This window comes from Haemaphysalis longicornis, unplaced genomic scaffold, assembly GCF_048455015.1.
Source record: "Haemaphysalis longicornis isolate Haplotype H1 unplaced genomic scaffold, Haemaphysalis longicornis Haplotype H1 scaffold_4, whole genome shotgun sequence".
Lineage (NCBI taxonomy): Eukaryota > Metazoa > Arthropoda > Arachnida > Ixodida > Ixodidae > Haemaphysalis > Haemaphysalis longicornis.
The window spans coordinates 94,703,896-94,729,125 of NW_027526361.1; the positions used below are offsets into that span (position 1 = coordinate 94,703,896).

The 25,230-nt window shown below is 46.6% G+C and overlaps 1 protein-coding gene and 1 long non-coding RNA gene across 6 annotated transcripts in view; both read right to left on the reverse strand.

The window, feature by feature from the left end:
- The window catches only part of LOC144179100 (Friend leukemia integration 1 transcription factor-like), a 107,330-nt gene continuing 82,100 nt past the window's right edge, over nucleotides 1-25,230 (reverse strand). For 3 of the 5 annotated variants that reach the window (XM_077707320.1, XM_077707319.1, XM_077707321.1), the window contains exons 5-8: nucleotides 21,203-21,298; nucleotides 9,508-9,579; nucleotides 8,017-8,064; nucleotides 1-2,169 (exon numbers count right to left, since the gene is read on the reverse strand). In XM_077707320.1, the coding sequence (XP_077563446.1) occupies nucleotides 1,634-2,169; nucleotides 8,017-8,064; nucleotides 9,508-9,579; nucleotides 21,203-21,298 (752 nt within the window). In that variant the 3' untranslated portion in view covers nucleotides 1-1,633. The remainder of the gene's footprint in view (nucleotides 2,170-8,016; nucleotides 8,065-9,507; nucleotides 9,580-21,202; nucleotides 21,299-25,230) is intronic. The other 2 variants (XM_077707323.1, XM_077707322.1) reach the window with 2 other exon arrangements.
- LOC144179102 (uncharacterized) lies at nucleotides 15,808-17,733 on the reverse strand. Its single transcript, XR_013324142.1, has 3 exons — nucleotides 17,580-17,733; nucleotides 17,021-17,107; nucleotides 15,808-16,378 (listed from the first exon to the last, which is right to left on the reverse strand). It is a non-coding gene; the product is annotated as an uncharacterized LOC144179102 (long non-coding RNA).

Consider the following 25,230-nt stretch of genomic DNA (forward strand, 5'->3'; position numbering starts at 1 on the left):
GTCACTTCCGTATTTCGGACCAGCCAAAAAAGGGGAGATTTTATTGTGTATAAAGTAACACTGTGCTGTTGGGAGGTGTGCGAACAGAATGCGATGAAATTGCAGACTTGCGAGCGAGAACTGACACTGAAGAACACCGGTATTCGTACTGTCGTGTGTTAACTTAACATTCATCGGGATGTTTTGGGGGAAAGAAGATGTGCAGAAAGAAAGAACACATTAAAGTAAATAAATTGCTCGAAGAATTTGCAGCCAAAGTCGTGAGGCCAAGCTGGCCTCAAGGTAAGCTTGAGGCGCGGAAAAGCACAGAACGTCTATAAAATGCAATAAAAGCAATTCAAAAAACGTTTAGGTGTCTCCAAAAAAGGAAGGCAATGGTATACCTCGCGAGCAGCCTTTACTACGACCCAACAACTAACTTAAGAGAAATACAACAAATGTAAACGATGCGTTTAGGGAAGAAAAAAAAACTCGCGCCACAGAAACTTCACAAAAACACATTCATGGCGCATTCTATCTCTGTAGTTAAATACTTTCGCGTTACGTAGACTGTCAGAACCAAAACAATTGCATCCTGACACAGAAGAACACACGCGATCCGCACCTTATCTTGTACTATGGTGAGTATTAGAACCTACGTTTAACGTCCTTGACAGCAAGGTGCGACCGTGCAACAAATACAAAACAGAAACCAACAAACGAAATAAAAAATGAACGACCTGATGGGGCTTGCAACGCAAAATATGTTACCGGCGCTTGCGTGAAACCAAATCATGACGGGAGAGACGTGTGCTTCACGTCTGAGACCTATGTCCAGTGGAGACATTTCTTTTCCCATTCGGCCTAGGTGATTCTTTTGCAAGGTTTCGCAAAAAACCCGGACTGAACATTTCAAAACGTGTGCCTCTTGGGAAAGAAACAAAACAAATGTCAATGTAATACACTTCTATGAATGACGTGGTAATCATAATCACCAATAAGCAGTGGCAGTCAATTTTCTGGCGGCATTTTGGCTAAGCAACCGCATGCACCGGGAGCCAGAATGCATGTTGCACGTCGCAACGACTGCATCGTCAGTTCAACCATACTGAAGCCTGTAATTTTTCGCGATAGAGGTTCAACATATGGTGTGCGCTTTACGCACCGGCATATGCCCCCAAATACTTGTACTTTCTCTATTACGACCTTTCCTGAAGCAAAAGAACTTCTCGTGAAACCATCACCAAAAAAGAGAGCATCTCCTTGCCTGTCTTACTCAACCGAAATGACCAACGTGTTGAAAATACCAAGTGCGCATAACATGCCTTACACTCGCGAACACACCCATGCGAACTGCGTTCGCGGCTACTACAACGCGGGTGCATGTAACCGGGTTAGGTGCAACGAATGACACAGCGCAGTGTTCATGAGAGCAGGTCCGCGATCCAACTTCTTCGACCCAAGGAACGAAGCAAATACGACACAAAACGTCCGTGTCTCACTTCACACACACACATTCAAGGAGCGTCCCTCGCACTCTGTGCCGTGGTCCACCACAACGCGGAAGGTGACCGCCGCCGAGCACCACTGTTCATCAGTCTCAACGGTCGTGCGACAAAAGGGCGGCGTCACTGCCATAGTCGCCGTACCATCGTCATGCGTAGTAGGGACTCAGGCCGTTGGCTCTGTGTCCGGCGTGGTGCGAGAGCGAGTGTCCGGACAGGTTCGGGTACAGGTTGCAGGCGCCCGTGGCACTCGGAGTCCAGTACGGGCTGCGCACGGCCGCGGCCGCCGTCGGCGGAAGGCCCACGGGCGACGTTTGGTGGGCGCCGATGTAGTTGCTCCGGTAGTGTGGCAGGAACAGCTCGGTCTGCAGCCTGTAGGCTGCCGAGGACTCCGGGGTGGGCGCCTGCTGCGCCTGCGTGAGGCCGTGGAAGTCGAACTTGTAGGCGTACCGCTTGCCGTGCACCTTGGTCATGATGTTCTTGTCGTAGTAGTAGCGCAGCGCGCGGCTCAGCTTGTCGTAGTTCATGTTGGGCTTGCTCTTGCGCTCTCCCCAGCGGCGCGCCACTTCGTCCGGGTCGATGAGCTTGAACTCGCCGTTCTGGCCCTCCCACGTGATGCAGTTGGCGTTGCTGCTGTCCGAGAGCAGCTCGAGCAGGAACTGCCACAGCTGGATCTGGCCGCTGCCTGCGAGTTTCGGAAGAGGAAGCGAACGGTCACGTTAGAGGAGGGGGCAGCCATGTTTGGAAGTGGTCCAGATAGCCATTTATGCATCATTTCGTGAGCTTGCACCACGCTACAGTGTGATTGCTTCTTTACCTGAGGTTGACATCTCTTCACCCTTCTACTGGCGTGTACACTACGTGAATAAGCAGATAGATTTAGTAGGAACTTGGCCTGCCTTAGTTCCATTATATTGTTAAAACAGGCTTGAAGCAGATCGCGGTTTAATTTGTAGTTTTAATGCTTGTCAATTCAGCGCTGTTTGTAGTCCAGTGTTCTTTAACTTCATTTTCAACGAGCACATTCTTTAACAAGCAATATTTTGTTCAAGTTGCGCTTTTTGGTAAATCTCCAACTGGAGGTTATGACTTCTGGCAGCAATTATGGCACTACATTTGGAAGGGAAGAAAATAAGACCACTTCTATGCGCACATCGTCTGGTGCTTGTTTAGAACAGGAGGTGGTCAGAACTAGAGAACTGACTTAGAGTCGCTTACCGTGGCATCAGCCACAGCCTAGATGTCCTTGAGAACCTCGAAACCAAGACGCATTCTGTGGCGTTTCACGCAGCCGTTTACTGCATTGCTCCCCGACTAATAACGATTTTCTGCTTACTTTATTACGGCTCATAGCGCGCACATATATATATATATATATATATATATATATATATATATATATATATATATATATATATATATATATATATATATATATATATATATATTAAATGCGCATTGCAGTTCCTTAATAGGGTGCATCGATATAATATACAAAGTGTTACTTATTGTGTTTTTTTTTTCTTTTTGACGGAACAACCACAATGTTCTACTAGGGCTCCATAATATAGGTTCTGAAAAAGCCTAGCCCTGTGCAAACATGCCAGCAAGCCTTACAAACAGAGTGCCGCAACGGAATCAGCTGCTCGACCGTCAAAGCAACACCAACAAAGACAAACACTACACCGATCGAACGGCATCACCGAAAGATCGCCGTTTCCAGCCCCGACGTGAACACTAACGAAGTGTGTCGCCACTGGCGTCAAAGCCCATATCTGGCCACACCTGCTTACATATGGCACACGGCTCGGGCACCCGTGAAAGCACCACAGGGGCTTTCAATAGACGGGGCGGGGAGCTGCGGGGCTTCGTCCATCAACCAGCGCGGCGAAGGGAGGGTGACGTTCTAATCGCGATAAGCACCGTGTCAACGCACGTGCTGCGAGGAACCGATGAATGGGGCTAATACACTTTGCGAGCACTCACCGCCACGAGACAAGGCAGCGAGACTTTTTTTTCCACTTTCTCTCCAGACGTCACTGTTTACTGTGGACCACGAGCGATGAGGTCCGATTCGAAGATCGACCAGACACGTGAATATTAACCCTTTGCACCCGTGTTAAGTTTGATGGCGAACTGCCGTGGTCTGAATTCTCGTCGGTGGCGTTGCCATGACGCAAGCCCCGTTATCCCTTGGCCGTGGTGGGTGGTGGGGGAGCCCGGCTAGTGGATGAAAACGAACTGGGCTCGGCGACCTCGAGGCCACGAATCATTGAGCGTACGCGGGCACAGCGGCTGAAACCGAACTCGAGGGGAGAGGCTGAATGAGGACATAACGAGAGCTTTTGGTTTCAGTACACAGGTAGGCTGAGTGGCGATGACGGCGCGATTAATTGTGCGCTTCGAACTTTGTCTCGTGCATAGTCTTCTACAGCGAGTAGAGCCCTAGCCATTTTAAAAAGGTCGTAAAAGCATAGCGTAGAATACCATCTTTGGTATGTTCATAAGAATGATTTGCGCCAATTAAATACTGCGAGCTGATTTAAAGCGGCGTAAATGACTTGAAGCAGCCGATTTTCGTTTCAGTACCATTTCCGTGGCTACAAGAAAGCGGTATTAAAAATGCTCGCTCATCGAAGAAAATAAATTATGAACCATGTCACTAGTACGCGTTTCACATAAAAAAAAAAAACCACACGAGTCGTTGTTGCACGTATTTTCCTGAAAAACTAATTTAAAGGTATGAAAATGAGCCGTCTATTGATTGGTCCTAATCTTACTGCTTATGGTGTCAATTTTGCTCATAGCTATGTAAACTGAACAATAAAAAAATAAAATTATACGTGAAATCTGACGTCAATGCCGGCGAAAAAAAAAATGCGAGCGTTCAAGAACGAATCATCATTTCCTGTTCAAAATAAAAGACAGTCATGCTGATGATAAGAGCTTCATTATTCAACTAAATTAAAATGACAAAAAGTAAGGAAGATGAATGAGGATTACAAGCGTTTACGGGAAGGAACGATGTAAAGGCCCAAGAATCGTTGCAGTGGATTTGTGATCACTACATTCTCCAAAGAGAAGGAAAGAGGTTATCGGTCAACCATTTCCACTTGCGCTCCCATTTCCTTTTTTTTTTATTTGTTCAAAGCCCTTACAACAACCAAAAAACAAATGACTGCGCTTCGCGCAATTCCTTCCGACAACGACTAATCAAACGTGGACATGTTCGGCCGTCCAGAACTGATCCATTGAACAAGCCTCGCCAATCCAGCTTGATTGAGCGCGCTTTTTTGTTTCCCCGCGGAATCGCGGAGTGGACGCCGCCTGCGCAGCGATCAGAAAGGGTTGCGCTCGTGACAAGCCCCCATTTATAACCAAAGCGCCGCAACCTGTGGCGGCGGTAGGCGCGAGTGGAAGAAAGTGGACCGCCATTGCGGAGGGCAGCGGAGCGTGAGCGAGGGGAGTGAGGCGCCAGGCGGCGGCAGCGTCGAACGCCCTTGGCTTCACGGCCCCTCGAGCGGCAACAAAGCCGTGACTAACGCTCCAGATTGAGCGCCGTGAAATCAACCGGCTGCGGGAGCGCGCGCGGTGGGGAGCGCGCATAAAGCAAGCAACGCCAGGTTGACGTTACGAGGGCCCTCGACAAACAGCGGGGAAAGCGAAGTAGGGGGAAGCGACGGAAGACAAAGAAAAAAAAAAGGGAAAGGGGGGGGAAGTAGGGTGTACGGAGATATGCAGCGTCGTCGGCAGAGTATAACTACAGATACGGGGCAGCCTGTCGGAGAGGCCCTTAATGGGACCGCGATGATATGTAAATACGCCGGGAGAGGCAGGCGCTGACGCGGTCACTGAGTGCCTGAGTGGTTCGCCCCCGTGTGTGAGCTCCGGTGAAAAGAACCCGAGGTCGGAGGAGGGCTGCCGGAGCAGAGTCGTGAGGAGGTGAGGCTTAAAACAGTCTCTCGAGGGCCTTTTAAACAGCAGGCCAGTCGGCCGCCGGATGGCTGCTCGAGTGTGGGGGACTACACCGCTCTTACTTCCGGGGCAGAGGGAGAACTTTGATCGTCGGCGCATGCTTGCTTGGCGAGAACAACGTCGCAGCCCTCGCGATAGCAGCCGAACCGTCGGCCTCGCTCTGATGCGGTGGAACCGAGGGCGACGTAGAGTAGGCCATGAGGCTTCAACCGCCGTGTCCAGGAAGGGTGGGTGACTCTTCGGAAGTTGTAAATGCAACGTTACGCTTGGAGGGAGCTCTTCCTATACAGAGAATGCCTGTGCAGACTGAGCTCGCAGAGCAAACGGAAGTATGTGGGATGAAGGTCGAGCTACAAGACGCCAAGCGATGCTCCTTATGGTTTTTTATCGGGATAAAGTCGCGCCAGGCTTTCGAAAAATAAGGGGGAACGGCGAAGGTCGAAGTGGCGGAATCTTCCTCCCTGGAACAAAACTTTGATGCAGAAATTCGCGCTAGCATGCATAGCGATCTGTTGGAGTACCTCGCAGCTAACTTTTATCAGCAAGGGAAGGCAATAAAAGAAATATTGCTGATTCCCGCGCTCGAAGGGACACTTCATTCAACCAAGATTGTGCGACCAAACTTATGCAGTGCGACATCACTTGGGCAAGGTTCAAACGATCACAAAATTACTTGGGTTATGCAAATATTTCGCTAATGTCAGTAACCCGATTCAGCTTGACAACGAGAGACAGATGAAAATGTTAAAGGAACTCTGCAACACTTCTGATAACGCTTTTACTCTTTCCCTTGCGTCTCGGAGCATTGTGGAAGCTATGGTTATCGCCAGCATGGAACGGCACTGGGTGATTTGTTCGTCGCAGGAAACCTGCCTTCGATTTCTGCTTTGCTTTTATGTTTTTTTTTTCTGAAGGGGCTTTCGAAAGGGGCTATTACTGCAACTGAAGAGACCAATAGCTCCTGCGTTGCCGTAATGGCGTAATTTGAGCGCTTGAAGAACGCAAGGACCAGTAAAGAGAGAAAAAAAAATATATTGAGGAAGTTTCTAAGTCACCTGATGGGCATAGAGCAGTAATTTCTGGCTGAGGTCCTTTTGGACCCCTATTCTAAGTACAGAAGGTGTCTGTTGACTGCGCTCTGAAAGCATTTAGGATTTAGAAAAAAAAATGTTCAGAAAGCCGTTGCAGTGTCCCCTTAATATTCATACTTGGTACGATTCTATGTCGTTATCCTTCATGCCGATTTGGATGACTTCATGTGACACTTAGCTGTGATATTCACATGCAACTGCCGCTGGATTTCGTGCAACGCATGGTAACGGCAGTTGTTCAGCCTTCTCAAACTTCACTCTCTCACCCCGTCTATTTACATATGAAACCGCCCAGGCGTACTGAGAAACTAGAAGCGGAGCCACGGCGTAGTAATATGTCTCCCCTTGGGGGATTGTAAGTCTTGGCTTCAGTTCTCAGTGGTAGGAAACAAGCGACATTTATTTTCCGTCCAGCTGGAGTTTTCTGATCACGGAAACCGCATGGAATCTCCCATGCACAGCTGACGTTGTAAAACGGAACAAAATGCCTCACTGTGGTGTTGTCACTAAAACCTCGGTTCGCATACGGCTCGAGCTTGACTCTCCGCCACTGAGGAGTCAGTTACATCGCAGAACCAAACTATAACGAAAAAAAAAACTCTGGTTCATTCCTCTGTCATAGGAATCGGTAAAACACGAAAGTGAAATTTGCAGTGAAATGTGCAGCTAAGCATGATTTGCGGATCGGCGGCTGTCTTGGGGGTTTGCTTGGCGAGCGACGTCCTGCTGGCAGGTCACTTGAGCAAAGGTGGTGTACTGGCGTCATTTTCATGACGGATATGACGTCAGTGAAATCTTGGTGTATCGCGTCATAAAACACTTTCGTGGTAAAATAAAAAAACCCGAAAACGAACAACCCTAAGTATAATGTGCTCTTTGGTACTAAAGGTTGCTTTCCCGCAAGAAGAACCTGAGTGCAGAGGTGCACCCTTTACAGGCCGCTTGCTTCGCTGTATTGGCGTCACTTCCGTGACCCATATGACGTTAGGGATATCTTCGAGTACCCAGGAATAAAATACTTTCGTGTTAAAACCTTTCTCAGATCTCCTTTAAATTGCATTCCTCCTCCTGAACTCAGCTTTTCTGCGAATCCGTATACCTCATTGCGCATTCAGACCCCTTACTTTGGTTTCAAGATGAGCTGGAGTCTCCATCAACCCTGGCGCCCTACATATATCCAAACGTACGTTTTAGTGCTTGAAACCCGGACTTCGTGACTTAAACTTCTTTTTCTTTTCAAAAGTAAGAAAAAAATGAACGACTGTATTGCTCTCCCGATGGAAACATCGTCCTAAGCTTTTTCAATGACTGACCGGCGTTGTTTCATGCCCACTGCCGCAAACCTTAAACGTCCAGCTAATAAATCACGCAAATTTACGTGCTCGTTGTTACGGTCGCTACGATTGAAAACTTCTGCATAACTAATGTCGTACAAATTCTGTGTTTGGGTGAAAAGGTGTACATACCTTGTGACGCAAACCGTGCACTGGCCGCCCGGAACATTTGGAAGGAGTCTGGAAGAGAGAAAATAACAATAAGTTAACGCCATTTACTTTTTGGTAAGATAGCAAGTAAAGAGGTATCATATAGCCTAAGTTGTCGCTCAGCTCACTGAAGAGTATGGTCATGAAAGTAAGCATATATCGGTATCGTTTCCTCCGAACACTTCAGGCAGGTGTTAACAAGTGGGCTTTCCTGGATCGTTCATATATATGGTTCCTTCGTGCACTGCTTGGCATCCTTAACCAAAAAGAATAATCAAGGACTTCAACTACTTCCGGATAGAACAGCATCCAGATAAGGCAACTTGTTATCTACATTTTCTCTCCAGTACCTTATTTTTAAAGCGAAGCCTTGTATGCCTCGCTGATGGCGTTGTAGTTAAGCCGAAACACACTGCCGGAAAGTCAACCTTGCACAATCGGTTTCCACGAAGGGCAGATGATGACGATGATAAAACGCGAAGCTATCTCCGATACAAATTCACTGCACAAAAGCCAAATCTACACAAAACACACTGCAGGAAAGGAAAATTTACCCAATGGGCCTTTACAAAGGGGGCATAATGATGATGATGCTGATGATGAGAAGGGACGCTTTCTCCGATACAAATGCGCAGTTCACAATCCAATCAGCTGAAGTCCAAATCGATGACAACAGCTGAACTAACAAATCAGCACATTCAGGTGACTCAACCACCAACTAATAGATAAAAAATCCTAATATTACATTCGGTCAGCTCAGCCTTGTCGTAGATTTGGACCTTGGCTGCTTGGATTGTGAACTGGACCTTTATATCGGAGAAAACATCGCGTTTTACAGAAAGGGCGTTAGATTTTTCTGTCGTTCTCCCGTGCGCAGCTGCCTGAATTTGCGACCAGAAATTCTAAATTCTTTTCGGTGAGAAGCGGAGGCAGGAGCCGGCAGACTGTGCAAAATGGTTTATATAGCACTTATTCACGGAACCTCTGCAATCTCAGGGTGCACTTAAAAAAGGTAGAAGTTAACAAGCATGCCCTTTGACAACGACAGAATGTCCGCAAGACACTACTATACAGGCACACGGTGGCTTTCTATTAGTGCGGATCCGCTATTGGCGTATATATTCAACGGTTTTGCTGGAAATTCATGTAGTCTTGGAAGTCGCGATGACTGTTGTGAAGAGCTACCGACAGTTTTTTTTTTTTTTTTTTTTTTTTGTGGGGATCACTGTACCTGACGTGGTTTTCCGTCGGGCCCTGTAGCGGTCGACACTCACTTGACGTTCGACCTAACCCTTGTACCCACTTAACAAGAATTGTGTGATCAGAAAACACAGGCTGAAGCCCCTAGAGTACGGCGGAGGTGTTTGGGAGTTTTCGTCACTCTCACAAAGCCATTGACCACATGGGTGGACGCCCAATTCATCCCCACTCAATGCACAATACGAAAATAAGAAAGAAAAAGCAAGTGCTTACCAGGTGTCGAAGGCCGCTGGGGAGACTGGGCGTCGGCTTTGCTCGAAGCCGTGAGTGACTGCGCGCTGAAACCTGTGTAGTGCGAAAGCACGAGGAGAGAAAAAAAAGAAAGATAAAATAAGGGAAAGGAACCCGCAAGAAGAGCAAAACAAGCGAAAAACCCATCATCGCGCCGTGGGTTGCAAGAAGCCCCTGGCGCGTTTGACGGGATTCCCTCGCGGTTTTCGATTGCGCAGCCGGCACTGTATAGCACAAGCTGCAGGGTGTCGGATAACAAGAAACGGTAAGGAAATTGGCAAGGGCAAGCCGCTACGAAGGTCGACGAGCGTTGACCCGTGCGCGTGCATGCCGCGTGAGCGATGCACGTGATAACGTGTCCCGGTGGCACGTATGCCGTTTTACAAGCCCAACATTACGGAGTAAACGTTTATCGAGTAAACTATATCGGATCAGGTTTGGAGTAATAAACGCAACACTACTAAAATATTCTAGCTACCGGTGACGAGCATCATTAATCTTGGCGGAAAATGCTCTTGAGCGCTGTTTGGGCGCTCCTTGTTGTGTTTGAGCGCTTTTTCCACTAAGATGAATGCGTACAGTTTTTGTCAAAATTTTGTGGGCCAAGCCGGAAACGCGCAGGCTGCAAAAAATTCGATGTACAAGCTCACGGCCCGAGCGAGGCTGAGACGTTTTATACAGGAAAGCTAGAGAAAACACCTTTCTTACTTACTGCCTTAAAATATTTTTGCCACATTAAGAGGTAAAGCCGATTCTTTGAATTTTTTTTGGTAGGCTTAAGATTGGCCCAAAAAATTTTGACAAAGGTTGTACCGGCGAGCCCAACCTCCAGCTCGGCTGCGACTGAGCATTACGAGCGCAAATACATAAAATTGTTATTTCTTCGTTTAGGGAAATTAACACTATTTAGACCGCACATGCTTAATAAAAACAGGGCAAGTATTCACTGCCACACTGTTGGTGGGGGGAAATTTGCATGAAATGCAAATCAATATTTCCAGAGTTACCGTTTGCCCCATGCTCCGAACCGAGAAAGGACCTACGCGTACAGTTAACAAAGGCAGACAGCAACAGTCATATGAGATGTGTACCCGGCCCCATAACTGTGTAAGGTACGAAGGCAAGTCAAAATCACCATGTTTTGCCCCTTCAATGGCTCAGTGCCCAGGGCGTTCTGCTGCAAAGCACGAAAGCACGAAATAGCGGGTTTCATTCCAGACAGCGGCGGAAGTAAACTAGCTTACTTAACTAGCAACATTCATATGAGACGTGGAGCCGGCCACATAACTACGTAAGGTATACGAAGGCAAGTCAAAATCACCATGTTTTGCCCCTTGAATGGCTCAGTGCCCAAGGCGTTCTGTTGCAAAGCACGAAACCACGAAATAGCGGGTTCCATTACAGACAGCGGCGGAAGTAAACTAGCTTACTTAACTAGTTAATTAATAAACTAGTTAATAATTAAACTAAATTGCCTTGTTTTCTGCGCGGTAAACAACCGCACATGGCCTAAATTTATGTGGCCCTGGTGTGCCTTATAGCCCTGGTCTATGCCTCGGCCATTTGCTTTCCATCGACGTCGAATTGCCCCATAAACGTTCTTCTAATCCCCTATACGCGCTGATGCCGAATCGAAGTGTCGAGTCGAAGCGATCGGCCTTGCTCTCAACATGTTGGTGTACCAGTACTGAAAATTACGAAATGCACTCTGGTAACACTTCGCGTAGGGACGATAAGGAACTTCAAACATAACTATTATTATTGATTTGCTTAATCATTTGAAGTCACCGCGATTACCTAGAATGGCGCCCGTCACGCTCCGTTGTACAGACATTTAACATGACGGTTCGCATATTTCAAACCTTTCGAGCTCCATTTATGTTAGTTCGAGTCCAAATGTAAGTTATTCGTACTTAACCTTTTTTTCTTGTGGAAGAAAGGAGGGAGTGCGAGGAAAATAAAACAAAAATAAGACGGGAAAAAAAGTTAAAATGGCAGCATCTCCACTCCGTAGATGCTCCACTCCGCCGTACTCCACTCCGAGGGTGCGGAGTACGGGGACTCGAAATGACATCCAAGTTGCGCCCCGAGCGACATCCGCTTTGCGCCACGACCATCATTCGATTTGAACCGTGAGTTGCAAATTGATTATTCCTTAAATGAAACTGCAACTCACAGCTCAAATCGAATGACGGTCGGGGCGCAAATCGGGTGGTGTGCGCACGGATGAACGCGGGCGGACATTGGGGGGTCCTAATGTACTCCGCACCGTTACAGACGAGGGAGTAAGCCATTTGATTCTAGGTTACTAACTCACGGTCGTGGCCCAGTGGGTAAGACGACTGACGCTAATTCTGTCTGGTACACAGGCTCGAATCCTGCCGGTGCCTGTGTGATTTTTTTGCGATTGTAAATGCTATGCGCACGGACGCGGACGGACAATGTGCGGTTCTAAGGTGCTCCGCACCTAAAAGAAAGGAAATTTCAAGCCTCCTCTTGTGGAGTTATAGTTGCGCCTGTTCGCATTTGCTGGCAATAAATGAACAGCGAAGTTGGGTAGAATAAAGAACGAAAGGCGTTAAGCGTATAGTTCACTATCGATAACAAATTGGAGCTGATAATCACGGCCAGCGACATCACGCTTAAAGTTCGGTATCGCTGGAGAATCATTTAAGCAGCCGACGCAACCGTATACACGTCAGCACTAAGTCCATGTCACAGCAGCGACACGCATACATTCTTATCGCAAGCTGAGAATGCAGGTAGTGTCCAATAAAATGTACACGAATAAAAAGAACGTTATCTTTCACCGGAAACGATGCCGGAGAAGCGTCAGTAAGCAGCGGCGGTCAAAGCCGTGCACGACCCAATGATCCGGTAAGATTATCTGAGACGGCGAGGCAGTGGCGCCGTCTCGTCTTGGATTGGATTGCCGCTGATAATTTATGGCACAAGTTGGGCAACCCAATTTGTTCGTGTTGTTGAGTAATATTTTTGCACCCGAAATGCGGAATGTGCACACGTAAATGCGCTCCGCCCGAGTGAGCACCCGCCAGCAGCCGCATACCAGAAGCGAATTCTTTGGTGCCCCGACTGGATCGACGCTGCACGGCATCTACACGTCCATCATATGCGGGAATGCGCGGAGAAAAGCTTGCATTGACATTACTGAGCGACCTGTATGTTTACTGTGTAGTCGTAGCTCAAAGTAGCGCCTTGAAATGAACTTCATTGGGGAACATGTTATTGCGCAGCGTCATATATGCCATATATGACGTCCCATATATGTCGTTTTGTTTTTGCATGCGACCTTGTGTCACGTAGTTAGTGCAACGCCAGTAAGTTAAAAACAGCACCTCAAAGCTTATACGTACATAAAAGGGCGATACACACGTCATAACTGTGATACAAAGGGTACGGAATCAATCAATCAATCAATCAATCGCGATGACCCGTGCAGTCGCCCGCCGATGTGGTGTTTGTGCGGGCATGCATTCGCACGTGAGCGCGTTGCACGCATGAGCAAATGTTAACAGCGTGCACCGGTAACACGCCAAATAGGCTGGTGTGTAGGTTTGCGCAAACATATTTGCTTTACGGAAAGCCCTTAGATGGCACAGAAACAATAACGCATACCCAGCTGTAACACACATTAAATATACCTTATTCCTGCATAACCATGCGATTCGCCAGAGTGAAGCTCTTCGGCAGCTGCAAGTATTTCCAACATTAATTTCCTTAGGCTCTTGTTCGACAAAAAGATATCGTACAGTTAACACAAGGCAAAAATTTACTTTGTGTTTTTTATTAAGCTTAAAAGGCGTTTAAATCACGCTCCAGACACACAAATTCCACGAGGCGTACGTCCTTATGTGGTAACTTTGGCAATTCTGTTTGCTCCGCTGACATTGAAAATAAAACGCGCTTTATGCAGAGAACCACATTTACGAAAGGGATCCACCGTGTTTCTGAAATGTGCAGCCTTTATAAGAAGTGAGCCAGTGAGCACAACAGCAGTACGCAACTGTTAGGCATGCGCATTTGATCCCCCAGTCCCATCAAGCTCCTCGTATACCTAGGCAACAGCATTCAAAGCAACTAAGTCATTTTTGGAGGCCGTATATTTAGCATTGCCAATCCCCAAGGCGTAGGCGCCGGTGCCTTGGGTGGGGTTTGTGTTGGTGGAGAAAATTTAAGGGACTCGCCAGCGGTCGATGTTCGGTCACATATACATGTATGCATTGAACTCAGGGATTCCCTGTTATACTAAATATAATTAGGGGCTCGGGCTGTTGGCGTCTCCTGTAGCCATCGTCGTAATCGTCGTCTCCTGTAGTCACGGCACTAAAACACCGGGACACTCGTTTACGCCTCGCGCTAGAACGCTTCGTGCTTCAAGGACAAGACACTTTTACAGCAAAGCTGTATACCTCTACCCCACAACGGTTTCATCTTCATTGGCAAGAACGCCAAGGCGCCAAGAATGCACTTATACAGGCTGCATGCTTCGCCCCTCCCCAGGTTCCACGTTCGTAGAGATGGCCCGGGTTTTTTTCTTTCTTTTTTAGCTTGTACAAGCCTTCTGTGCGTACTCGGTAATGTTCGCTTGGAAGACAAAATAGCGGTGTCGAATGATAGCACGTCACCTAAAGATCTGAGTTAGATTTCTTGATAGCAACATATATACGTTGCCATTCCCTCACTTCAGTGTGCGTGAATTCTTTACTGTGGGCAACGAAGAGATTCCAACTTGGACGCGTGCGTTGACAGCGGTGGCAACAATCGGACGCCGGGGAGCCGACTCGAGCGAGTAAGGGAAGGACGGGAGTTGCAAGCTTAATTCTGCTTCAAATGCAGCGACACGCGCCAGCTGCAAACCAGAGGTATATTGCCTACCAGTTATACGGGCCAACTGCAGCACAATGTTTCGCGTGAAAATAAAAATGGCTCCTTGATAACTGGAAATGTGGGAACGAGTTTGAGTACAACGTTGCAGCGGGCGTCCACTATTGAGAGATGTCTACAAGCCTACGGAGCCTGCTATAGTGAATGACCAGAAGTACACTCTAAGCTGGGTAACCCTTAATAGAGGTATACATTTTCGAATTTTTGTAACCTATAATTTATAAGGTACAAATGTAACCTATATCTTCGTAACCCTTATATACGTATACACGTAAGAGTTACTCAGTTATCGGTTACTTTGACGCTTTCAGCATGTATACCTTTATATAAGTTACATCTACCGCCGTCCAAGGCCGCACATTTGGAAGGTGTCATGTTGCGCGCCAGGCGGACTTTCGCCGGCACCGCTGTGGCGACGCCCCGAAGGCGCCTTTCCCTCGTAATAAACAAATATCGCGTTAGTGGAAGACGATATGTGCGACCATGCTGTCCATTGCGCTGTCTAAACTTTTGCGTGGGGTGTCTTTTGTTCGTCCTTTGAACAAACTGCCGGCCACACGGCTGGGGCTAAAAGAGGTTACTTTTATAATTCCTAAAATTGCGGTACTAAAAAGCTTGAAAACGTTGTCTTAATATATATGCATTGCATTACCTGTTCGATAATCGTTACCAAGGTTGTCACCCAAAAATCTTTGTGAGTATTGGCAACGCTTAAGTCTTATAAACAGGCATAACTAAATTTGATGTTTGCATCAGCTTTGTGCCGTTTACGAAACCAGTATCGAACATGCATGATAGGTCTTTTAATAAATTGCGGGCATAAATTTTAGCTTTAGTTAAACAACATTAGGCTTTAGTGAAACTAAGCTTTAGTGGAAACATGCACTTGATAGCATACTTCAAAAGGACGCCAAAGTTATAACATAGCCTTAAGCCAAAAATTCTTGTCTGACAACTTAGGCCATGATTATCAAAAGAGAATTGCAGTACATGCACATATATTTGCGCATTTAACAGGAGCACATTTTAAGAAGTTTGGCATCAGTAGTTTTGAACATTCACATTTATTATTATGAAACACCTGTGGGCTATTTATTAAAGAGCAAAGCTGGGAACCACCCCAATGTAATTATTGTTCCTTAATGAATATTAGACGAGTGCGGATTCCTGGGAGAACTGGCGTTTCCAATATTGCTTTAGACTTCCAGGTAAAACTCGGTTTATTGACATACCCTTATTAAACCTATTTAATAAATGTTGCGTGAACAGCTTCACAAACATGGCCAAATATACAGATTCGTTACCTCAATATTTGCACGGATGTATGCAAAGTATTTCAAATTGTTTGGTACTGCAATTGAACAATTTCAGACGAATTCGAGTTTGAGCTACAGTTATTAGATGGTTCTCAGAGGTGCACTTTCCCAGTACAGCGTTATTGTCATGGTTCCCCACAGAAAAAACGCAGAATGTGGGAAAGTAGAAAGAACATTTATTACAAATTCACTGTTTCATACAAAGCAGTGTTTATGGCTATGTTCCCTGCATTCTCTGTTTCACTCAGAGTCTAATATTACACTTGTAATTCACTTGTCTTTACGAATCCATCTTTACACTTCCCTCTTAGGTTCCTCTTAACAGTTCCACCTGAGTTGTGATTCCCACGCCAAGTTATCGTCTTTTATGCAGCACTAACAAGTTTCTAGGCCGATTGCAATCTGTCTTTTGGATAAACTTTATATGGGATCTATAATTTCCTGCATGAAAAACGGCGCTTGGAAAAATTCAGAGATAAGCTTCGCAATTTACGTAGTACACAAGCAGGCACAAAATCAGGGCACGCTGAAGATTTCCCCGAGGTCATCTGAATGACTTGTTCCCTGCTGCCGCAGATGGAGGTATAAATGTGAGGGGCCGTCACTTGGATTTCCCCACCTTGAAGAGCCATCTACAGAAAATTTCAGAAAAAGAACAAAATCCAGTTCAACCATAAGCCCCTCACACCAAATCACAGGCATGTGAAGTACGAAAAATATATTGCACTAAAATGAAGACGGAGACCAGAGAATGAAATGAAAGGCCACACCAGAGAAGGAGTGATTTACGGCCTTTCAAATAATTCCACATCATTTCAGTAATCGTTACACAGAGCAATTTGGCCGCATTGTTCAGAGCAACGCGAAGCCGCTATAGTCATACCGGCCAACCTTCCCGAATTTTAATCGTGCCGTGTTCCTGTTTATCTCGCGAAATGTTTCTGCATGCTCACCCAGAACAGGCAGAAACTCTGACATACGTTTGCAAAAGAGAAAGCAAAAACATTTCCGCTCCTTCATGTGGAATCACTAGTACACGCGACAGAGCGAACGTCGCACTAAACCCAGGAAACGTGCTTTCACGATGCTGACGCCCTCTGCGTCACATTTTTGGCTGTACTTAAACATCTGCCTCCCCCCCCCCCCCCCCTTGTACTGGCAGTTTCATTTTGAACGAGGATCCCACGTGGAAGCCGAAACGTTTTTCATTTCAGTCAGGTGTTCTACCGGCGGTTTCTCCCTTGGCTATTCGTAAAAAGGAATCGCCAACTTACATTTTTTCTTCGTCCAAATGTGTTGTGGGAGAGGATACATCTAGAACTTGCACCGATCTTCAAGTGGCATTCCCGGGAGGTTTGTACCTGTAATGACTCAAAGGGTTATTTGGGTTAAAATGTAATAGGCTTTAGAGCTGGGCAGTTGGTATACATTCATAATGAAAGAACACCTCAAACTTGACAAGACGAAGAAAAGAACACAGCACCAGCCCTCACTAACAACTGGAGCTTTCTTAAAGAGCTCTTTTCGAAAAAGAGTTCTTCTTGTTGGCTCTGCAAAACCACGCATCTTATAGAATAGGTAGAGTTGCTGAAAAACTACAAAGCTCCATGCTGAGGAAATCGTTACATGAATTCATAAAGTTCATGTAGTAACGAACTGATAGAAAGAGTCACTAAACATGAGGTAAAACAAGATACGAAATATAACATCATAGCACTTGAAGTAAGGCCTCGCATTTTTACTAGTGAATCATACTTTTGTCGGTGCAGGCCTGGGTGCCATCTTTACAAAGAATAGTTGAATGAATGAGTTTTAGTTATTGCATTTTCATACCATTGTTTCCACGGAAATCAGACTTCATTTCAACTTGTGTCATACGCAGGGGAGTCCTGGTTGTCAGCTCAAGGAATACTGCCTGCAAGAAAAACAGTAGTGCTCATAAGTCATAGCATAGGTAGCCAGATGCAACCACACTTTTCAAACAGCCAGGAGCAGATGAGGGTGCAGCACCCATTTTTACACCTGCACTTACTTGTCTCTGTGTAATTCGTCACAATTTCTGTATCATCAAAAAAAAAAAAAAACAATCAAGCAGCCTGCATGCTGGCTCATACATAACACCATTCTGTAAAGTCGCTTTACTGCACTACACTAGTATCACGCAGGACAACCACTTGCCCTGCAATACCACGCGAATAAATAAGCGACTGATTTGTGCGAATGGGAATAATAAAACCACTTAACATGGTGACAATGCGCCGCTACCTCAAAATGACTAACACCAAATTTACTCACTCAAGGAAAAGAATGACAAAAATGAAGAGTGTTGTAGATATAAAAACTCTTTATTGTGCGGCAGGGCAAACTTTCACAAAAAAAAGAAGCTTGTGCTGGACAAAAGTGAGTTTAGAAATTTCGGGCAGCATTTAGTGGACTACTTTTCTGCAGCACACACCTTGTGTTTATCCGGATATATTAGTACAAGACCAATAAACTAGACACCATTGCGAATATATGCAGCGAGAAAAATGAATATTTCCCGATGACTGAAAGAAAATGATAATACCCAGAGAATAGCGCGATAATATAAGACTTTATTGGGAAAAAATTCAAATATTCAAGCAGAGCTACCTGACAATTACATGGGCCAATAACTCGTCAAGTGCGCCCAATGCAGCCAACAGCGTAAACAAAACGCTCAACACATGACGAAGGCGCCCAGAGCAGAAAGCAGGTCACGAGCGCCGTTATCTGTTATGATGTACGGGCTTTCACGATCGTCCGCTCTAGTCTGACGCAACGAACGCAAGCCCGTGATTTCATTCAATTGCCGTCGCGGACAACAGAAAACGTACAGCGAAGCAACCAGTCGGGTAACGAAAATCCCTCTCGAATGCTGCAATTTCAAATTGAAAAGCCCCCAGCGAAAAGATACATCCATTAAAAACACGGAAACCGTTACGGAAATATACTCACCGAGTTCGATTTCACTGGCGCCGGGGCATCGGTCCAACATGCGAACTTGACGCTGGTCGTAGGAGAACGGGCCGTGGAGCGCTGCCAGTCACAAATGGGCTCGCCGCAGCCTCCGCGACTCACGCGGAAAAATAAGTCTTGTAACAGCAATCCTCGCTTCATCGTAGCGGTATCACAGCGGTAAAAAGGCTCGAGTGGCGCCAAAAAGCGGCCACCGGGCCTGCGGGCGCCGCCATTTCTCTATATCCCGTCATGCAACAGAGAAATCAACGGCCGCCTGGAGAGAAGGCGCGACGAGCATCTCTTATAGGTTACAGGGCGTTTTATAGGTTACAACGTAAAGGTTACATGTCAGATTTTGTTGATGTAACCTATAAATCATTAATGTAACCTATAAACCGCTTTTAACTTCACGCTTGTAACCCTTATAATGGACTGGGATAAAGAAAACATCAAAATGGATCCATTGTAACCTTTATTTTATAGGTTACATCCCTTTAGAAGTTACATTATGGGTTACCAGGATTAGAGTGTATAGCTTGGACAGCAGGAGGAAATGACACTGCCGCTTTCCGTGGACATCCAGATAAAGGATGTTTTAAGACAATGGGCTTGTCCCAAGCGTGCTTTACGGGCTACAAAAGCTCTGATAAAGTACCTGCAACACACAAGCCTAGACCAGTCGCTGGGATAACTCGCCGTTTCTGTGCGCTACAAGTTCCTGAACATCATCGCCATCATCTTCATCACGTCTTCAACTGGCGTACCAAGTTAGGCATTTTAGCTCGGCTAACACCGCCAGACTTCATTAAGGATCTTTCTCTCTCTCTCTCTGACTACAATGCCGCACTGACGGACCTTCTCACTTTTCTGTTTATCGTATTTAGAGCATTAAATGACTTGTATTGCACAAAGTTGTCACCTATAAACAAATAACAATAACAGTAACATATTTGCAGAAGGTGTATAGGTATAGCAAGCAGTCGACGTTATTCTTGCAGTTCGTCAGAAAATTGAAAAAAGCCAGTGATACGACAAAAGAAAAAAAAAAGTTACTTTTTGGTCAACGTACCGGCAAACTGCATTTTTGTGTCGGCAAGTTTTGTTTGCATTAAAGTACTCCCCCCCCCCCCCCTCCCTCCCCACCCATTCCTCTAAAGAAAAGAAAAGACAACGAAAAAGAAAAAAATAGAGGCGGCGAACCTTCGCAGCTTGAGCTGTTGGGCGCTTTCCAACCTTCCGTCACATTACATATAACATTAGTATAAGAACACAAGACGGGCCACAAAATACACAGCAATAAATTTAGACGTTGCCATAGCTCCGAAATAATTGCTGACCACCCTTCTTGACGAAGCAATTCACATCTACGGCACTTGCTTCTGAGAATACGAGTTCATGCAACGTAATTTCCTCGCCACATGCTGAATTTCTTGATGCTGATGGCCTCAGCTTTACCGAATCGAAGAGACGCGTAACAGCATTCAAATGACTTCTTACGAACTCTTCCCTTGTTATGAATGTCGTTGCTAGGGGTAGCAGTTAAATTTCGGGTTGGTAGCATGCGTAACATTTTGCCTTCAAAACTGCTATTGCACTGTCAACAACAACAACAAAAGCTAACACAGCGCGCGGTGACTTAGGAAAATCAACTGCCGCATTGGTGCGCGCATGTGTGGGTGGGTCTTTTGAGTGGAAAAGAACTTAACCACGAACACTGTCTCCGGAGCTGTCTCGCTTCCAGGTACTTCAATTTTAGCAATTTAACTTAACTGCCCGCCTTTCTGTTACGCGCAGTTTTTGTGATTGGGTCCGCTGTTAGTTCATGTGAAATCGTTAGTTCTGTACAAATCCTGGACAGACCAATCGCGGTTTTACATCAGCGGAACCAGGCCAAAGTGTAAATAATCATTTGAAGAAAACCCCGAGCCACAGCCATATATCAACAGCCAGTGTCACAATTGCGCTCACGGGTGTCACAGAGTACATTACCAAAAAATGAACAAATTTAATAGCGTTATTCGTCAATACACTCGTGAGACGTGCGCCTTCAAGGGCACCAAAATGCTTACAAATGAGGCATTTCTCCCAACTTTCGTAATAGACAAATGTATTCGTTTTTCTTCTCTATTACTTTTTTTGTATGAGTGCAAGGCTTATCTCTCGTAGAATACATTTCGGTCGAGCCATCAATGTCGCGCTGGGCTGAAGCAGGCGAAAGCTAAGTAATTTTACATGTCGTTCCGCTCCTCACGGAATGACTTTCCCCGAATGAATCCGAAATTCCCGCCTAAATATTCAAAATATCACGGCCTGCCACCACATTATTTCGCTTTGAACACGGAGTCTCATTACAACAGGCAAACGCAAACTCGTGTGGCTCAAGTATCACTTCGGCGTACATGCCACGTCGGCGCAATATTGTTCTCAAGGAAGGAACGCGACACGCTGCGTGCGTGTATAGCGTGCAGCCAACTCACAGGACGATACCGAGGTCTGGTGCTCGTAGCCTCCATTGCCTGGGGCGCTCGCAGACCAACCGGACTTGCGGAGGGCCTCCGAGTACGGCGTCTGGTCTGAGCAGACACGATGACGTCACGACAGCTTCGTGAGCGTTGAGCGAGTCAATTGGGAATGAGGCAAGCTTAAACCTGTTTAACTGTCGGCAATGCTCGGGAGTTATACAATCAACGAAGTAAAATTATCAGTCCGCGAAAACGCTGGCACGCGTGGTTATCCTTTCGCAGAAATTAAGCGGCGAAAAATACAAGTAACCTTAACAGGCAACACCCTAAATGGAACGCCAGTGATAACCATATTTTTAACGCAATGACGATGACAAGTAACCCAGAGAAACGTTACTCCTCTTCAGTACAGAACGAGTGCTCGAGCTAATATCATTACCTTACTTTATGAGCCCGCTGCCGCAAGCCATACATGAATACAGATAGGGTTTACAGACACAATTTAAAGGAAAACCCCAGGACAGTAAATATTTAACAAGTTGGCAAGATAAGACTAAGCGAATTCAAAACTGGTTCCGCAGAGGTGTCTAGGCTACCAATAATTTTGTAACTTCCGTCAAAAAAAGGTAAAGAGAAAAACTGGGTTGCACGTAGCTGACTGTTCACAAAATGAGCAAGGAAAATAAGTTGCAATTAAATCGCATGCCCACAGGTCCCTCCCTCAGTATCCCATCTCCTATAAATACAGATTTTAAATACCCTTGCAATTCTAAATTACAAGTTCCACCTTTTGATTTTCAATATTGAGAAAATCCACAAGCTTAACAACTTGCTCGTCAAGGCTGAAGTGTTTATAAGGATAATTTTCTTGCTGTTTAGTTAGATAAAAAGTTCAAATCGAGCACTCTACCATTTGGTCTGTTTTTTTATACTTCAAAGGAATAATTGCTGGGTACACTTCATTTCCAAGAGCGATCGGACGCTGGTTGTATTGCCTGTATAATTGCTGCGAGGCGTCTTATCCTTTTTTTGGCAAGCCATTTTTTTAGCGTGTTCGTATGTAAAACAAGCCAGCATTTTCGCCGATTATTATAAAGAAAAATACACCACAATACCAACAAACTGGTTGAAAGCGGTATCTCTGAGCGAGTGGCCAAAAAAAAAAAACAACGATAAAACGAAGTTTCTCGTTAATCACGCAGACAGGGCAACAGCAGTTCCACATCGGCTAGCTTGGCCTCAAGCAAATTCCTCGCACCGGATGCCAGCCAATACAAACGACCTCGAATACGAGAAACGGAACACGACGGCAGGCAAAGAACAGCAGCGCTGCAGGAAAGAGCGCCTTACCGGGCGCGGCGGCAGCGTAGAGCATCGCGCGAGCCGGTCAGCTGCTGCCCGCGACGGTATCACGGCGGACGACGACGGCGGTGTCGTGAACAACGCCGCCGGAGGAAGTGGCGCGTTAACCCTGGCGGGGTGGGCTTCGCCGCAAGACCTTCCTTCCTGGCGGTGAAGCTGCAGCGGCGACGCGTCTCCTGCGGCCGCCAGTGTGGTCGTCCGGATCGGAGGTAAAGAGCTCGCCTGGCGGGAGCGAACCGATCGGGGAGGCAAGCACGGAGGCGAATCCCGAAAGGGAAAAATAGGGGGAAAGAGGGAGAGAGAAAGAAAGAAGAAAAATGCGCGCTGAAGGAGGAATATTGTTCCGAGCGAACGAACACAAAACGGATCCCTTAGCACCGACTAGCCTTGACGACTCCGCTGTCTTGCTCTCAGAACCGATCGCGGATTGTCATCTGTTGAAAAAGATGTTTTGTCGCCCCATAGAAATGGGAGATAGAGAGAGGGAGAGAGAAAGGCGAAAGGTTTGAAGAGAACCGGCGTAGTGCAGCTCTGGACCGTGTAAACCCTCCCTCGTTCTCCCACTTTCGCCTTCTAACTCGCCTCCCCCTTATGACGACAGTCAGCAGCCCTTGAAATAAATAAGAAATGTTAAAAAGGACGAAGGAGAGGACAGCTCCCACCGCGTGACATTTCCTTTTCTGGAACAAGCGTTCCCTTGCCCTTTTTCCCCCACCTCCCCACCTTCCTTCCCGCTCTTCGCGTATGATCGTTGTAAGCGGGCGGCGGCTACCACGGCGAACTTCTGTTCTCGGGTGTTATGATGATGACGTCTCAAAGTGAGACGAACAAACGGAGATCGGCCAATCAATACGGCGGCCTGAAAGGGCGAAAGGGGGCCAGGCGATCCGCGCCGCTGCAGGATTACAACGCCGCGGGTTCGCGGTGGATCGCTCGGCAAGACCGGAGGAGGCGACCATGGCGTTGCCATGACGACGACCAATGGCGAACCGCCGTTCCGGTTGCCCTGGCTTTCGAGGGCCGGAAGCTGTGATCCGAGTTCCGCCTCCGCGCGCGAGCGTCCCTCCAGGCAACAACCACTAGATAACACGAAAGCTTTGAGTAGCGGATACGCTCAATTTGTAATCACCCGACTGACACAATGGCTATGTTTAAGACAGCGTCAGCAGGACACGGTGAAAACAAGGTGTGTTTCGACATGTACTCTGCGCAATTAACGCGGTCTCTGTCCATTTGGGGCATTTTATCTTAGCGGCGTTGCTCCGCAGCATCGCCAGCCGAGGGGGAAAACGGAGCAAGGGCGCCGGCGTCGAATAAACTGATGCGGATCGGAGAGGCTGGGAGAGAACCAGTTGCCTGTCGCCGCAAGCTCAGTCTTTGGCAACGCGCTCGCTGCCGACCGAGAATGTATATATATTTATATCGGCTTTTGTTGCCGAGAACACGCTACGGGCGCAGATGGCATGTGTTTGCCATCGGATTGTGAGGGCTGGCACGTAGAAGTGAAAACGTTTGAATGACGGTGAGTGACAGAGGGATCTAATAATGATGATGACGCTTCATCTGTAACGTTCGATCTTCTTTCTTGCGCGATCCCTCGAGCCATAAGCGTAACATTCGCTCATGTGAAAGCGGGCGGTGTCACCGTGTGATCTGTACCGACAAAAATCTGTGGTCGGTTAAGCGCTTTGCGTGTTCTTACAATGCTCTCTTTTTTCACGTGCCGATGGGGAGTGATCTCAAAAGTGCGTAAGTACAATAACTAAAAACGACATAAGTTAGCTGCCCTTAGAACATCGCTAGTGACCTTTTCTGCCATTCTGTTAGGGTTAAGTCACGAAAGCTGTGACAGGTGTACGCACGAGGGCATACTTTTTGGTACTTAAGTGTTTTATTCGTCGACAGTTGAGACGAAATAACGCTGATTCAGCAAAACCCGCATTGAGTGTAGAACTCGCTAGCGTGGTTTACCATTGACACACAACACGCAGATGGAAATTCTTCACATACAAGTTTAACGAGGAGCGAAATCGTAAATCGAGGTTTGAGAACTTTAATGATGACTGGAACACCAGTTACACTAAGAAAGAAAGGCCGGGTTCATACTTTACCGAATCGACGTACGGGGTACGGGTATTGCACCCAGAGCCCCCGGCTTGCAGAGGACCCAAGAAAATGCCAGAATTAGCGATAATCGGCCATTTAAAAAATATATAACTGTGCCTACGCGCTTAACATGCTCAGTGAGAAACAAGCAGACCTCATTAATTATCGTAATAACTCAAATAGTCAGAGCATTAAAATGTGTGGCATAGGCAAGGCGAGAAGAGACATAGCCAGGGGGAGTGGGGGGGGGGGGGGGTTAAGGGAGGGGAAGTTGTGTCGGTGTCAGAATCCCCCTCCCCCCCTCCCAAATTTTCTGAGAGGTGCACTCCCCCTCTGTCCCCTCCACATTTCGGATTTTTTTGTCCACGCTGTTCACACTTCGCATCGGTACAATAATACTCATAAGAAAAGAAATTACATAGGAAATTGAAATGAAATATATTTGCGTGCAGGCAATCTTTCCTTTTCGGTTTTCTTTTTGCCGGTGCAGTCTGGCACCCTCCAAAAAATATTTTGGCTACACCACTGAAAGCGGTTATCGGTCATCTCCTTTATCCACATACCGGTCCAGTGCA